Source organism: Macaca mulatta, chromosome 12 (assembly GCF_049350105.2).
Source record: "Macaca mulatta isolate MMU2019108-1 chromosome 12, T2T-MMU8v2.0, whole genome shotgun sequence".
In the NCBI taxonomy this organism is placed as follows: Eukaryota; Metazoa; Chordata; class Mammalia; order Primates; family Cercopithecidae; genus Macaca; species Macaca mulatta.
In genome coordinates, this window is record NC_133417.1 from 45,126,485 (window position 1) to 45,143,082 (window position 16,598).

Below are 16,598 nucleotides of genomic sequence, written 5' to 3' on the forward strand. Positions count from 1 at the left end.
CAGATTCAGGGGTGGCAGGCAGGTGGGGATTACAGGAACCCTGGGATTTTTATGCACTTCTTTGTTTCATTATTTAAAGAAATATATTGAAATGAGAGAGAATAATCATAATGGATTGTAGCACACACCCAGTAGCATATGTGAAGGTGAAAAGGATCAGAAGTTATAAACCTAAAAAGTCTAACAAAAAGGCATCAAATTGACATAAAATGAGAACAAAGAAATCATTGCACATCCTATCTGCTGAACAGCTCTAGAACTACAGCATTTTCTCTGTAATTCAACATTAGTAAATAGAAAAGAAAAATGAAGAGCCCCTCAGACTATTTTGTTTAAATTACATAAAACAAATGAGAACACCATACTGTAGACTTACAGAAATGTTGCCAAAGGATAACTTTTGAAAACTGGTTGGTATTATGAATAGAAAAAAGGAAACAAATAGTATGACACCTCAGCAGAAAACTCTGAGAAGAAAATACACACAGGAGAATAAACAGAGTTTTTAAAACGTTTTAAAGCTGAGTAAGATAAGGAAGGACTCTATGTGCACTGAATTAAAATTCATCCCTGAGGTGCTTGCATGAGTGCACACACATGCTCACATATGCATACACAAGAAAGAAATTGAGTATACAGGGGAAAAAGCGAATCAGTAATACATGCCAGAAACTTGAAAATTTCTTCAAGAGTAAATGGGAGTGGTGAGGAAAAATACTACTAAGATGATATAGGTTATAAAGGAAAAAAAAAATGACTTAACCTAAGAATCATAGGTGTTTCTGTATATTTAAGGAAAATTTGGACAGAAGTAATGAGAATCTTAAGGAAAATCGATCTCAGCTGAAAATATATTCTGGTAGGCAGACAAAATTAATAAAAAAGATGTGTGCATTTTTGTCAAAATATTTTAATTGTAACTAGTTGTTTTGTTTTAAGCCTGAGGAAAAATGATACAAAGAAATAAAAATACACTGGCCCCTAACAACATTGAATGTGTGAAAGCAATGGGCCAACTTCAACCTAATTTTGGAGGAAAAGGTTATAGCTTTAGAAATGTGCATCCAACTGAGTTGACATTTCTATTTGAAGGCCTTAGAGAAATATTTGTATATATGTGAAAGCTTAGCAAATATACTGCAGGTAAAGGCTTTTGATAAGTACTCTTTATGAAATCTACTCATAAAATAAGAATTTAGTCAAAAAAAATCAAGAATGGAGAAATCATGCAGTAAAAAGAGCTGTAAGTTGTAAAAAAGAAATACTAAATGTAAAGATAAGTTAAAATATTCCCAAATAAGGAAAAGAAGATAAAGAATACAAAAATACTTCTCTTGAAATAGTTTAAAAATAAAAATACAAACTATATCAACGAAGACTATGGACGTGAGTTGAATTAGGGAATTTAAGAATGTTAAATTTCTCATTTTAAGGGGGGGGAAATACTTATTTTTAAATTCTGGATTATATTATTAGAATTTTTTTAAGTTGAAAGTACTTACCAGCAGAAAAGACAAATTTAAAATCAAAAGAGAAAAATAAAACCAAGCAATATAGCATCTATGTAGTATAAACAAACAAGAAACTGAATAAAAATAAGTAAATAAATGCACAAGATATAAAACCAAGTATTTTAATATTATATTTTAAAAGCAGGATAGAAAAATTAAAACATGACCCTAAAACAAAGAAAATACTCTGAAGTGGTAATTTTCTCTCTAGTTTTTTAATATAGTGGTAATTTTTCTTTCTTCTTTATGTATATTTTCTAAGTTTTCAAAAATGACAATAATTTTTACAGTAAAAATACAGGTTGTGATAAAATAATGTAACGGTAACATTGGCTTCCTGTAATGTCACTTTGGATAAAAAAAAGAGATGCAAATGAGGGAAAATATGATGATCTTATAATAAGGAATACAAAATTAGGTATTAGCTACCATTGTGTATAAGAGTAATGTTTTCTGAACTTCTAGGCCAGAGAATGTAAACATTATTAAATTCTAGGAAAGAAATGTTATCTTCACAGTGAATGGCATATCAAAGCCAGTGTGTGAGAATGTGAGTCTAAGTGTGTGTGTGTATGTAGTTGTGTGTTTAAATAAATTTCCTCAGCCATAACTGACAATTGTAGATTGTAACATTTGCATATATGTGAAAGCTCAGCACACACTGCCGACATAGGCTTTTGATAAGTACTTTTAGCGAAATCTATTCATAAAATAAAAATATACTCAAAGTAAAAAAATCAAGGAATAAATCCTGCAGTAAACAGAGCAATAAGTTGTAAAAAGATAAATACTAAAGGTAAAGGTTATTCTAGGTATAAATCTCACTGTCCAGTTATTTCTTACTTAACTTTTATATTATCTGTTGAGATACGTTAAGTCAATCTAAACTTATATTCCATATATATATATATATATATATATATATATATATATATATATATAAAGTATCTCCACAGAAAACTTTATTATTCAAACTCCTAAATGTATTCTTAAGTATATTTCACAGTTTATTCTGTGTGTGAAACAAGTCTTTTCTCACTTATAAATGACTAGATTCCTGATCCAAGTAAGATGTGTATGGTTTCACTATCAAAGGCTGGAAGACTCATATCATTGACTCTCCAGGCCACTACTGCATAAGCAAGCTAGAAATCAAATTGCACCAGGAGGCGCATAATTTATGTATTAAAACTGCAGAAGAAACCACAGCTGAAAAATTATCTTGGAGTGAAATGACTAAAGTATCAGAATTGCATTGCTTAAGTGCAACAATATCTTACAAACCCCATTCTAAAGGGACAGATTATCCATCAGAGAAAATGAACACATTCTAAGCATAGAATTTATCAAATAGTCCATCTTTAGTACCAATTTTTCTTTTGATTTTTGATCACTTTGAGAACAAAAAGAAAAAAGATGAGATTCACTAGAAACTATTTTTCAGAATAAATTGCAGCCACATAAGTATAACATCTGCTAGAGAAAAGCCAAACCAAAAAATTCATTTCATCTATTCTTCTTTCTGTACACTAGATACTTGCATAGCACTGTATGAAGAAAACATTGTTGGGCCTTTGGAAACGATAACATCAAAAACAAAATGTCTTTCTGAATAAAACTGCTTCCCTATATTTTTTAATTGTCTTTATCTTTTTCAAGACTTGTTATCTTTCGAGATATGTTAAGCTGGCAGTAGATGTGGTAGCAGAATTGAAAAATAAACCACTTTTTGGCTCTTTTTTCCTCACATTCAAAATACATGGTAGAAATTTTTGTGCCAGATTACACTAAAATCTTCACAAAGTAGTGCTTGAGTCTCTCCATTTCTTGCAAGTTATAGTCAAAATGTTCATATTTAAGTAATGATTAATAACTCTTAGTATACATTAAATTTTGCTATATCATCTAGTATTGAGAAAGTCACTGTTAAAGTGATGAAAACGCATGGAGTATAAGATAAAACTGCTGTTAAAAAGTAGTTAGTTATATTTTGCTTAGCTCACAGAATTCTTATTCTCTTATATTTTAATCTTTTAAATCAAACTACACGAAGAAGTTGAATCTGTACATAATATTAGTATTCTCAGAGGAATAAGATTTTATATCCAAAGGATGTATTTGAAGATATAGAAATGAGAGAGAATAAAGAAAATCAACAATATTTTTTCAATTTCTTTCATCACATATACTAGTTTTCTCTGCGATTTGGAAATTGTAGGCATTTTGTATATTGCAGTACATTTATAATAGCCATAACATGTACTTAGGATTGAACTTTCTTCATATCTCAATCATCATCAAAATAGAAAGTAACATTCCTAGAAGAAAAGCACAGACTTTTCTTCAATTCTAAAACTAACCAAATAAGCAAATGACAAAACACAAAACAAAATAAAACACAATCACCGATACTGAAATGGACACAGATAAAACACATTTACATAAATAAATGACTTAATTTTTGCAAAATTGTAAACGTTTCCAAATGAAACTTTTCCCCTTAGTCATAGCTTTTGATTGTTTACTACATAGGCACTTCATTAATACCAAACTTCTATAACTCATTCATCATCGACACTAAGGAATTAAAATCAAAACTTGGAAATACCATGATTTTGTTGAGCAGGGCAGTTTTTTTTTTTTTTTTTTTTTTTTTTTTTGGTTCCAGCTGATAGTAATTTAATAATGGGAGATAGAATATAGCTCTAAATCAGTAGTTCTGATCAGGGACAATTTTGTTCCGCAGAAGACATTTGGCAATGTTTATAGACATTTGTTTGTTGCAACTTTAGGTGGTGGTACTGGCATTACTGAAATGGATAGAAGGAAATGATAGTTCTAAATATCCGCCCCTATAAAGGAAAATAAAGTACTTGGCAGAATGTCAAGAAGTTGAAACACATTGCTCTAGATAAGAAGGCATTTGGGTAGAGAAGCAAGTTTTATCAGGAAACATTAATTTTTATAAACTATCTCCCACCAAAGCTTGAAGCAATAGTTTAGAAAGATTTTTTTTTATGGCATTTATAAAGAATCGTGACTTTGAAAGAGAATTATAAACTTGAATTTCTAGCATTTATAAAAATTTTTGCAATAGAAAATTGGAGTAGAACACAATAGAACTATGGAAGTAGATTAAATTAACTTTAGTTGAAAATAGATATTTATCATATAAAGTAGCCACAGGGCTCCAGGGTTAAAAAACACATTCTGAGCTCTGTTGACTATTGTTTTCACTAGGGCCCTAGTGAGAATAGGTCATCAATGTCGGGTCCCAACTGGCAGTCAGTTGCATATCATATATTATTTGCTAAATATTAAACTAACTGTATTAATATCACACCAATCTGTGGGTTCTGTTTCTTTGAAATAATAATTTCAGTTGCATTTACACAGCTCTGATATCAAAAGGCCCCTTCAAATAATATAACTCGATGATAAGTAAATCAGACGCACCTGTATTTTCCATCTCTAGTCTGATGCTAAAAGTAGGTATAGCAAATAACCATTCTACTTACAAAAGAATGTGGAAATAGCATCTAATGGAATCTGATTTTCCATAAAGTACAATTTTGGGGAATAGAAAGGGATAGGAAGAGCTTTGGTTTGTTCAGCATGGTTGTCATGCTACTATGTATAGAACCTTTCCTTCTATTGCAATGTGGAGTCTCTGACAGGCACAGGAAGGCAGGGAAAAGGAAGAAGTAAGGGGAGTGTTTCTACTTCATGAAGACAGATAATGCCTTCTCTGCTGTGCATTGAAAAATGATACAATGATATCAGTTTTCCCCTGAAGAGTATTATGTTCTAAGGATATAAAAATGCCATGTTTACTAAAACCGTTTTCTCAGAATATTTAAGCTACATAAAGAAATTTTCTTATTTTTAAAAACTACCCAACACAAGCTCTTAAATGTAGAATTTCATTTAAATAAGTCAGTCAACAATTTTTTATAAAGTATTTAACACTTCATTGTAGAAACATAGGCAAAATGACTATATTATAACCAAAATGAAAAATACTGTTCAATTTAAAAAATGTACTTAAACAAGAACCTGAAAAAGTTTATGATATGCATAACATTGTTCAAGCAAAATTGCACTAGTATTACATAAATCAATAGTTTATAAAGGCCTCAATATGGCAAAGTTTAGAAATAGGTAGTATGCATGCACATAGTACAACAAAAAGTCTTCTTATAAAACAGCAGTTTTTTTAATGCTTGTACAAAGGGATAAAGAGCAACCACATATTTAACATATTTCATCTGTTAGGTTAATACATTATGACAGCTAAAAGTCAGTCATGTCTATCGGAGGAACAAAAAGCCCTCCAAAACTTGTGAATAAATCTTTTGTGCCTTTAAAGATATTTGTATAAAAATGCTATCCTTTTTTTTAATACAACTTAAATAAATCACACTTGTTTCAACTCAAATTTGAAGATAAACAAACCAAATGTGAATGGGGTCCATGTGTTCTGTAAAACCCAAGAAAACCTGAATACCAGAGCAACTGGTACAGCATTTAGACTCTCCACCTTCGATTATGGGCAGATCATTGTTCTTCTACAACTTGGAAGCCTCTTGAATATATTTTGGATAGAGCGAATAATGGATTACTCATATTATATCTTGAACATATTTACCAATCACTATGTGTACTAAAATGTCTGCTTTGCCCTTTGTTTTTGACCTAGCAAAGAGGATGCATTCACATAATTGAAATTCTGTCATCAATTTGTGTGCTTATGTATTATTCTTTACTGTTTAGTGTAGTAAGGGGTTGGGTTAATCTTCCACAAAATGCATGTGACTGGGAAGAAATACCTAAGACACAAGTACCCAATGCCCTGTTGTGCTCTAGGGTGGCTATCAATCTCAAGACTGAGGGAGAACAAAAGGTCTTATTCAGTAGCAAGTGCATCTGCCAACTTTGAGTTATATTTTTGCTATGTTCTACCACCTAAATATAACTATTGCTTACAAGGTGTATATATTTAGTACATCAGATAGAGTCCACTAAGTTTTGGAAAATGGAGTCATCTGTGTTCATGCAAATTATTAATTTTACATATTTTTAAATTTTTTCCTCAAAATTCTCATCTATTGGTTGGCAATCTAAGGCTAATTTCAAAGCAGGTGATGCTGAACTTGTGAGAGCTATATATTTTCAGCAGAGTCTGAATCAATCTTTATGGGCACAAAGAAGAGAGTTGATCATTCAATAATTTTCCCATCAATCCATTTAAAGAGAAAAATAAAATGACACTGTATTACAGCTTTCAAACCATATAATGGAAAAGTGCAGAGATTCTCTTTGATTAAGTACAACCAAAAAAGTTCATATAAAATAGATTGCTTATATTCACACTACAAAGGAATATGTTGTTTTTAATTTTGACAAATTCAAAGGTGTGTCATATCAGCAGCATTGTTGTAAATTGTACTGTAGTGCAGTTCTTTTTCATAAAAATACCATACAAATGGTCAATCAATAGTCATCAGCAAAACATAAACCCAAAAACTCAGAAAACAATTAACCAGGAAAAAGATAAAGAAAGAGGTAATGCTGATGCCAAAACAAGTATAATAACTATTGGAACATACAAAAGTAATCCTTATATTTTATACATTTATACAGCATATAAAAGGTATCACTGATTATGCCACTGTCTCTCTTATACCAATTTCTATTTTCTTTGGAAGCAGTTCTTTCCTTTCATCAACACTTCCTAAGGAGTTTCGACAGTTTTGCCCATCCATATATAATTTTGCATATACTGGATTGGAGTAATTTGTTGGCTGAAGGAGAAAAAAATATATAATTTTATTATTGGCCTTGGCCACATAATTATTTACTTCCTAGAATGTCCGTCTCCTAATCGTAACAATATTTATATGCAATACATTTAATTTATTAAATAGTAATTAAAGGTTATTTATATGTTATGCTTACAGACTGTAGTCAACTCAAACAAGGTATTACATAAACCATAATTTTACATTTTGCAAGTAACTTGTAAACCTAAAAGGAGCTTTGCCATACATAAAAACCCAGAAAAAGTCTTTGTGAAAGCTATGTTCACTGAGACTTTATTATAAAAGCATAAAATGTGAAACTAAATTGTCATGTTTTCAGTTTTTGTGTTGTCCCCTTATTGCTATTACAAGCCAATCAGCAGCAAGTAACATGTGTTTTCAGAAAAGCATGTGTTTGGTGCTTATAATGTTTCAATATGAACTTAAGTAAACAAAAATGTAAAGAAATGTGTTAGTATAGCAGATTTAAAATAAAAGCAAGATTTTTTGCCTCAAACAACCTCTGTGTACTTATTAGAAATATTTTTGGACTTTTTCAAATAATTGTGATGTACACAGTCATCCTAAGTTTCATAAACACTTACAGCATTTTGAAGTAGAATACAGGCATGCAGTAGTTGACCTCTTTGAGTTGGAAAACATACATACAATGTTCATTATTTAACAAATTGCAGCTTATCCCAAGAAAGTTTTTCCTAGCGTTTGTTTGTTTTTGTTATTTTTTGTTCTGTTTTGTCTTTCCAAAAACAGTACATTAAATCTTAGTTACAACAAGGAAACATAATCTTTGAGCCATGTAATTGAGACAAACATGATAGAGAATGAGGATGAAAACAGCTAATGGGAAAGAGGATAAGGGACAGAATTCTCATCCCTAGGAATCTTGATATGCATATTTTCTTCTCTTCTGCTTAAAATGAACTAAGTAACTTTAGACGGAACAGCTTTCTCTAAACACCAGTTACTTAATTGAAACATGTTTTTGAGAATGGTTTTGTTAGACCCTCTGTAATTTCTCAATATGATGACACATTTTAAAGTACAGTCTATTTAACTGCACATCAAATTTGTATATATTAAATAAACCACTATGAAAGGAAATGAATAAAATCAAAAGTTTAAATTATTCAGTTTAAATTGCTGGCTAGAGCTTCTTTTCTAAGAATAACAAATACTCATGTTCATTGTTAAGGGGCTATAACATTTCCAAATCCAGTAGAAGGGAGATTTCTACTTAATGGCTTGCCTAAAATAATAATGTTTCGGATGTAATCTTGTATAGACAGAACACATAACATAAGCCCCCAATCTAAATGCTATTTTGAAATCTCTTGTTAATTAAAAATTTAATTAAAAACAAGCCTCTAAGTCTAGTAATCAATGTTTGATTGCCAGGGTTCTGTGATGAAATGGACATGAAATAATGAATATTCTTCTCTCACCCCAGCAGTTAGTGGTCCTTTCAAATCAGAGTTTAGGTAGATGGGCGGTGCTGTGTGTGGAAGCTTGAAAGCACTGGGTCCTCCCGCTATGTATCTGGCCTGTATATAAACAGAGAACTTTAGTTTCTGATCTAATATTATGGAACCACTTTTCATTGATACATATCATGTTAATTCATAAAAATAACATAAAACTCTTTAGCCTTAAGTCATTTACAGTGTATTCATGTTAGCTTTAACAACTCAAAACAACTTAAAAGATCCAATATTAATTTTGGATTCAATATTAGTATTGGATCTTTGCTTCACAGGTAGGGACATTTCTCTCACAAAAGTCTTATTCAGAAAATATAAAAAACAGTCCAAGTAAGAATTGTCATGAATTTGAAGATAAAACTAGTACATATTAATTTCTCTCTTTTACAGTCTTCAAACTATTCTGTGGTTGCTCCCATAGTCAAATCTATTTTATGAACTGTGTTCAGTACTTTCAATCCTTTTGATTATAAGATACCATTGAACTAGAAATTTTACCCTCTTTGAAAATGACAGGAATGAGTGTTCTACAAATTTTTTTTCATATGTAATGTAATTTATACTGATTAGACCATGCATATATCAAACCCTTGTAACAGAGTGAATATTCTGTAAGATTCATATGATTATTAAGGTTGCTTCAGTGTGACTCTTTGTTTTTCACTACTGTCTAAACCTATTAGAACTAGCTGTAGTTACTCATTTGACAACAATTCACATTTACATTCAAATATCAGGATCCAGCTAGACGCAGTCATCTAAGTCATATTTGATGAAATTTTGGTTAGTCAGTCATCAAATTGGTAAATATTTATTGAGTATTATGCTCTAAGTACATTAAAATATATTTGGGTGGCACTGAAGCATAGGTTTATTTTCCTAGAGTAAATGTGAAAATTTTTTAAATGTGGTATAAAAAGCTATTGTCTTTAAGTGTACAAAATTGGATTAATTCTATCACTAGAAATAAAAGTGATGAGGAAAAAGTAAGAACTCTTCTTCATATGAAATATGCATAAAGTATATCCTCGTTAGTCTATATTATATGTACGAATACTATATTTTTATTCTTAAGAAAAATGCAAAGAATTTTTGAACTCTATTATTTAAGATGTCTTTCTCCTTCATAGATATAATAGATACACAGTGAACAATATGTATTGTGTCTCCACTTCTGTGATATTTTAAAGTAGAAAATATCAAATGTAAGGATACCAGGATTTTTTCCTTGAAAAATTTCAGATGTAGCAGTGAATTAATTAATAAATAACTATAAAATTATGCCTAATTAGAAAAATATTATAGTACTGTCCAACAGTACACAATGTATCCATGTGAAAAGACTGATTGATTTTCATAGTAGTGAATATTTGAGCATCAATTTCAGGCTTAGAAAGTCTAATCATGGATTCAGAACTAGATTGAATATGTGGGATCCTATTCAACTCCTTCAGGAGCACCTGTGACTGTGATTGCAAAATAATTTCAATGTAGATTGGCCACATTGAATATTTACAATGTAAAAGTGCATTTTGATGAAGTAACTTTTATAAGTCAGAAAAATAACTATTCAATAAATAAGCAAATAAGCCAAGAAAAATTGTTTCATAATAGTAAATTGATACTCTTAATTTAGAGAAAAATGTTCTAAAATTATCAGAAAGAATATTCAGATAATTCAGTGAAGTAAGTCTTCACAAGTTTAACTGGATAATTGTATCATTTAGCTATTTCTCTTAAAAGTTGCCAACCTGAGCTTATAGTAATAAAAACTAACAAATTTTTAAATTTAAAAGGCTGTGGATTATCAAGCTATATGTATCAATGAAATGTTTTAAACTAGTAAGGATATTATGACAGAAAAATGTTTCTCAAAAGTAATTTAATTACAAAGAAGTCCAGGGACACAGCTTATCTGGCTCCTCATTTAAACATTATTGGAAACAACATACTTATTTTGACAATAAAATACTGTACTCTTTTATATTTAAAAATACACCGACCAAGATTTTTACACTAAGCTGTATATCTAGATTTGCTAATACCTCAACACATTTGATCAGATAATTATTTTACATAAATTATACATATTTATGAGATACTGTGTTATGTTTTTATACATGTATACATTGCAGAAAAATAAAGTCAGAGCATTTAGCATATCTGTCACCTCATATATAGTTATGATTTTTTGTGGGGAGAACATTAAAAATCCTCTTTTCTAGCTATTTTGAAATATACAATACAATATTGTCAACCACTGTCACCTAACTGTGCAATAGAACACCAAACCTCATTCCTCCTATCTGACTGTGACTTTGTACCCATTAACCAACATCTATCTTACTTCCTCCTCCCCTCTCCATCCTCTAGTAACCTATATTCCACTCTCTACTTCAATATTAACTTCTATAGATTCCACATGTGAGTGAGATCATGTGGTATTTGTCATTCTGTGCCTGGCTTATTTCATATGTAACAATATTTTCCAGCTTCATCCAGTTGCCTCAAATGACAGGATTTCTTTCTTTTATATGGCTGAATACAATTTTCTTTATTCACTGTTGATGCACACTTAGGTTGATTCTATAGCTTGGCTATTGTGAGTAATGCTGTAAAAAAAACATGGAAGTACAGATATCTCTTCAATGTACTGATTTCCTACTTATTATGCATCAATTAAAACAAAAAATAAATTTTAAAAGAAGGATGCCATGTCTGAAGTGATGAAAACGAAACTACCTTGTTAGTATCCAGTTCCTACCAAACCAAAACCCCATAGAACCACACTGTAAGGAATACTGGGAGGAACTGGGTAGAAATATCCCACCAAACTACTTTTCAGTCATATCGCTAGAGGCTGTGCATATGTTGGTCTTCTCCTTGCATACATTTCAACCTTGAAAGTCAGTAGCTTTACTTTATAATAGACCTTTATCTATCTATATATCTATCCACCCCTTGAAGAAGACCTAAACAATTTGCTGTGTGATAACAACACTAAAACAATTTTTAAATGAATTTTTCATTTGCTTAGGTAAACAGATCATGAGTCATTTTTCAATAAAACCATATAAAATAAATAACATCTTTATAAATGAACTGAGCAAATAGTTATATTTTCTAAGATGTATTACACTAACTTGCAGCTTCAGATGAATGCAGTCCATAATTGTACTTTCTCTTTAGAAGAGGCTATATCATTCAACACATCCTAAAGTCTCTTATTCTAACTTCAGATAACAGAAAAACTTGGTGAAATTCAGAACCATAAAACAGAGATGCAACTCAAGAATGTCAGTGCTCACTACCCATTATCTTAAGACATATTACCTTTGTTGGGTCTATCATAAAGCCAGGATCTAAAAGACCTCCATCGCTGTGATCATGGTCTACCTCATACATATTATAAGATGGATTGCCAATTTCTACATTTATTCCTCCATTGATAATAGGTTGTCTTCTAATTGTTTTTGTCCTAGAATATGTGAACATTAATATGTGTGAGTTTTGTATAAATAGCACAAGGTATATGAAATTATCATATTTACAAATTTTCTTATTTTGAAACAAATTGAATAAATGACATTTGTCGGGTAACAGAGGAACAAAAAGTAGTACTTTGATAGGCCATTTTCCCAGTTGTTTGACTTAATAAAAACACACTGGAAATAAATACCTCCTGAATAGCTAAAACCGCATCATTTGAAATTGAATATTTACCAATCAATTATCTTTTTAAATTCTATTTTTTCTCCTTTCTGAAAACTATTGCAACAAAAGAAACTCGTAGATTGTTTTCAATCTCCAAGTTACAAGGTTAGAATCCTGATTTACATAATTCAAATAGTGACTCAAAAGCTCTTGATTTTTAAGCTTATTTTGTACAAGTGCAAGTTTGTTACATGGTTATATTGCATAGTGTTGAAGCCTGGGCTTTTAGTATGTCCATCATCCAAATAATGTACACTGTACCCATTAGGTAATTTCTCACCATCCACCCCACTTCATTCCCCACCCTTCTAAATCTCTAATAGCTATCACCCTACACTCTGTGTCCATGTGTACACATTATTTCATGTTCATTTATAAGTGAGCACACATGGCTCTCGTCTTTCTGTAGACAACCTACTCCTCTAGATCTATAAGTTCATTTTCATATAAATTGAAATGATACTTCTAAAGAGATATATCTAAATCAATTCACTATTTGTGAATGAAATGTACAAATTGGAGATGTACATATGCATATCAGTATCACTGTATTGACATTACTAATCATACACATTAATATAAAAAGACGCTCCTCAGAGACCCTTGCTGTTTCAAGGAAAGACAACTGCAAATGTAAAATTCTACTTAACTTTTGAATAATATGATCTCTTGTTATTTTTGCTAGAATATATAAATGGACCATTCCATTAACATAATATGGGAGAAGAATTGTCTACATTATAATCACTTAAAAGAGAGGTATAAAATGATTTGAAAAACATTGGATTTTATAGTTGGCATAACTAAATCATATTTTAAAAAATGAAAGAAAAACCCATTATGTTTCTGCACCTAGTTGTGTGATTTATTCACTGACTGCTAATCTACAATATTGCATCTTACCTTCTTTTTCTTTTACAAAGCACTAAACCAATTACTAAGGTGGTTATCAAAGTCACCAAGAGGACGAGAGGCACAATGATGGCAATGCTTCCTGGAAAATAAATGAGTGAATAGATGAAGAAATAAATAAAATGAAGTAAAAATTGATACAACTAAATACTTTATTACACCAAATCACTTGACCATTGACATAATAAAAATAAAGCTTAGCCCAAATGTGTATATTTCAGGCTCATAATTGTGTTATTGGAAAATTACTCTCCTCTTAAACACGTGCTCTGATGGAAATGTTTCTTTACATATCTTTCATTTATGTGTTGCATTTAAATACCTTGAGATTACAGATCTGACGTTTTCTGTCAGTCTGTGTTTAGCAATTCCCATCACACATTTACTTGCAATGATTAAAGTACATGCTAGTACCTCTTTTTAAGTCAACTAAGACTGAATAAACATTTACACAGTTTCACTGACCACATTCCCACCCTTAGTTTTGTTCCTTTAGTTATGCATACTTTCTGGTCAGGGGTCCATGTGACAAGTTAGGTGGCAGCCTGGTAAAACAAAAGGGGTATCCAGTTTTAGCAAGACATATGTTGGGAGTTTGGCTTATGTGGCAAATGTCAATTATTTTCCTTTCTTCCATATATGAGAAAGGTCTTGGGTACTAGCACTAACAGATCTATCTTCAAAAGTGATCAGTGAAATTTGTTCTTTGTATTTATGCATCTGAGCACAGGGAGGAGGCAAAGTGGAGGAGATTTTATTTTCCATTTATATAATAGATTAGCAATAGGGTAATTGTTTTTTTAGTCAGTGAGTAGGCAGACAATAATAGCCCATTGCTAATAATGTGACCCACAGGAGAATATACCCAAATGTCACTTATTGTAGGAAGAAAACTGAATACAGGGTTGCCTGATAACAGGAAAGTATGACATAGCTAATGTTAACTTTTCTTACTGAAAAATATCTAGTACACATGAAACAAAGTATTTTGTCTACTTTGAATAAACCGCTGGTTGATACAGTCAAGTCAACTTAATCACCGGTTAACCTAAGAAACCAAGCAGCCCAACAACTAGTTAAAATTTAACATGGAGATCTTGAATGGATTAAGAACAGAACATTAAAAAGTCTTAAAGTATATGAATTTTTTCTGCAGATACATGTGCATGTGAAAATATCAAGGTAGAAATTAATGGTGATATTATGCACAATAACCAGCCACTTAGAACTGCACTATAAATATATAGACCTGTTTTATAGCCAGATGATATCTGGTTGAGATAATCCATACTGGATCACTTGCCAAATACCAAAAAGGTTTCATTAAGAAAATTTCATGTATAAGATAAATCTCTAATTTAGGACTTGGAGAAATAACTTGTGTAAAATAACCAAATAACCATCTCTTCTATCCACTTCTTTAGACACTTTCTAAAATGTAAAAGTCATTTTGTTTTTTCACGTAGTTATGAGAACTTACTGTGTTTGATATTACTATATTACCTCCTTTGTTTTGGGAAAGTGAACTTTATATGCATCTGTAATTTATTAGCAATTAATGAAAGTAGAGAATCTGGCACCTTGGATGATAATTAACATTTGTTCACAAGTTTTAAATACCAGAGAACAGCTTGGTTTCTTCATAAACTATGTCTTCAACTGATTGATCATCACTTTATAAATTTATCTACTTCATTTTCCTCTAAAATTTGTGTAAAATTGGTGGGTGTAAAATATCTATCAACATAGTTTTAGGGTATATAAAATTTATTTTCTCTCAATGCAATTATAAGTCATTTTCTAAAAATATATTTTACTTGTTCTACAGTTTGACATTCCTGTGAGGTAGAAAGCTGTTAATAAAGTATGCTAGAAAATAAAGGGTTTCTTTTTTTTCCCTTCACAGATGGCAGTTGCAATCTCATATATTATTGCATTTTGTGTTTAAGAGCCTAGACTTCTAATATGTTTATGTAACCAATCAAAGTAACCACTATAACACCCTGGTGTCACCGATAAATAATGCAGGGTAGAAGCTTGGCAAGTTTTTTTAAATTTTATAAAATAGTTTTTATTGCTGGAAATCACAGGTATTTTTAAAATTATATAAAGATATTATAAAAATAAGTATTTTTCCTAGTATATATGACAGTAAATTTCATACTGTAAATACGATGACCAATCCCTATTGTAGGTGATTTTTTAACAGTACATTGTTAATGGAGTATTAGAAACTGGTTGAAAAATGTAAACTCTGTACTTATTAAGGGTGGAGGGGATATCTCAACAAGTTCCTCGTTAAAAAGTAGAGCAAGTCTTTGTTGCAACACAGTTCTGAAACCTCATCATGCAACATTTTTCCATTAGAAGAAAGAACTGTAAGTGCTGTGATGAAGAGCCCCTTTCCATAGGACAGCTAGTACAGCACAGCAGTTGAGATAATGGACTCTGGAGCCAGGATACCTCTATTCAAACCTCACTTCTACTATTCATTACCAACATATACTTAGGCACATTAATTATATCTGTCTCAGTTTACTCATCTATAATATGGGTATCATCATTAATAGTTATCATACAGTATTATAGATAGGATTATGCCAATCATAGAAAATGCTACATACATGCTTAATAAACAATCAAAACACATGTTCTTATAGCACTCTGTACATGCTTCTATTTTGCACTTCTCACAATATATTGTATCAGTTTGTTTCTGAGATATTTGAGGGCACAATCTGTTTCTCTTTGTTCTGCAAATAGTGCAGTCCTTAGGATATCATAGGGTCTATAAATTCCATTCTTATTTAGCAAATATATCTTAAGTGTTTGCTGTGCTCCAGACCCTCAACGTATACTCTATTCCATACTGAGGATAAAATGACCTTTCTCTTACGTTGCTTGATGTATAACAGAAGATGAGAAACAAATGAGTTCATTCATTATAGTAGCATGAATGCTGTATTAGGGAAGTATGCACTGTTCTGGGAATACAAAGGAGGTGCCTCCAACTAGATCTGGGCTGGAGGAGGACTAGTGTGTCTCTGAGGCTTAAGGAGCAAGTCCTCTGTAGTTCATGAAGAGACTTTAAAGGCCAAGAGGATTACGATTAAGGAAAAACAGTTGGGGTGGGAGGAGTGTGCTGGAAGGAGATGTGACTA

At 31.2% G+C, this 16,598-nt stretch overlaps 1 protein-coding gene across 1 annotated transcript in view; it reads right to left on the minus strand.

Annotated features, from left to right (window-relative positions):
- Window positions 1-5,420: 5,420 nt before the first annotated feature.
- Window positions 5,421-16,598, minus strand: part of LRP1B (LDL receptor related protein 1B) — a 374,764-nt gene continuing 363,586 nt past the window's right edge. Inside the window, exons 47-50 of the mRNA XM_077956546.1 lie at window positions 13,429-13,519; window positions 12,145-12,289; window positions 8,776-8,874; window positions 5,421-7,315 (exon numbers count right to left, since the gene is read on the minus strand). Of these exons, the coding sequence (XP_077812672.1) occupies window positions 7,175-7,315; window positions 8,776-8,874; window positions 12,145-12,289; window positions 13,429-13,519 (476 nt within the window). The 3' untranslated portion in view covers window positions 5,421-7,174. The remainder of the gene's footprint in view (window positions 7,316-8,775; window positions 8,875-12,144; window positions 12,290-13,428; window positions 13,520-16,598) is intronic.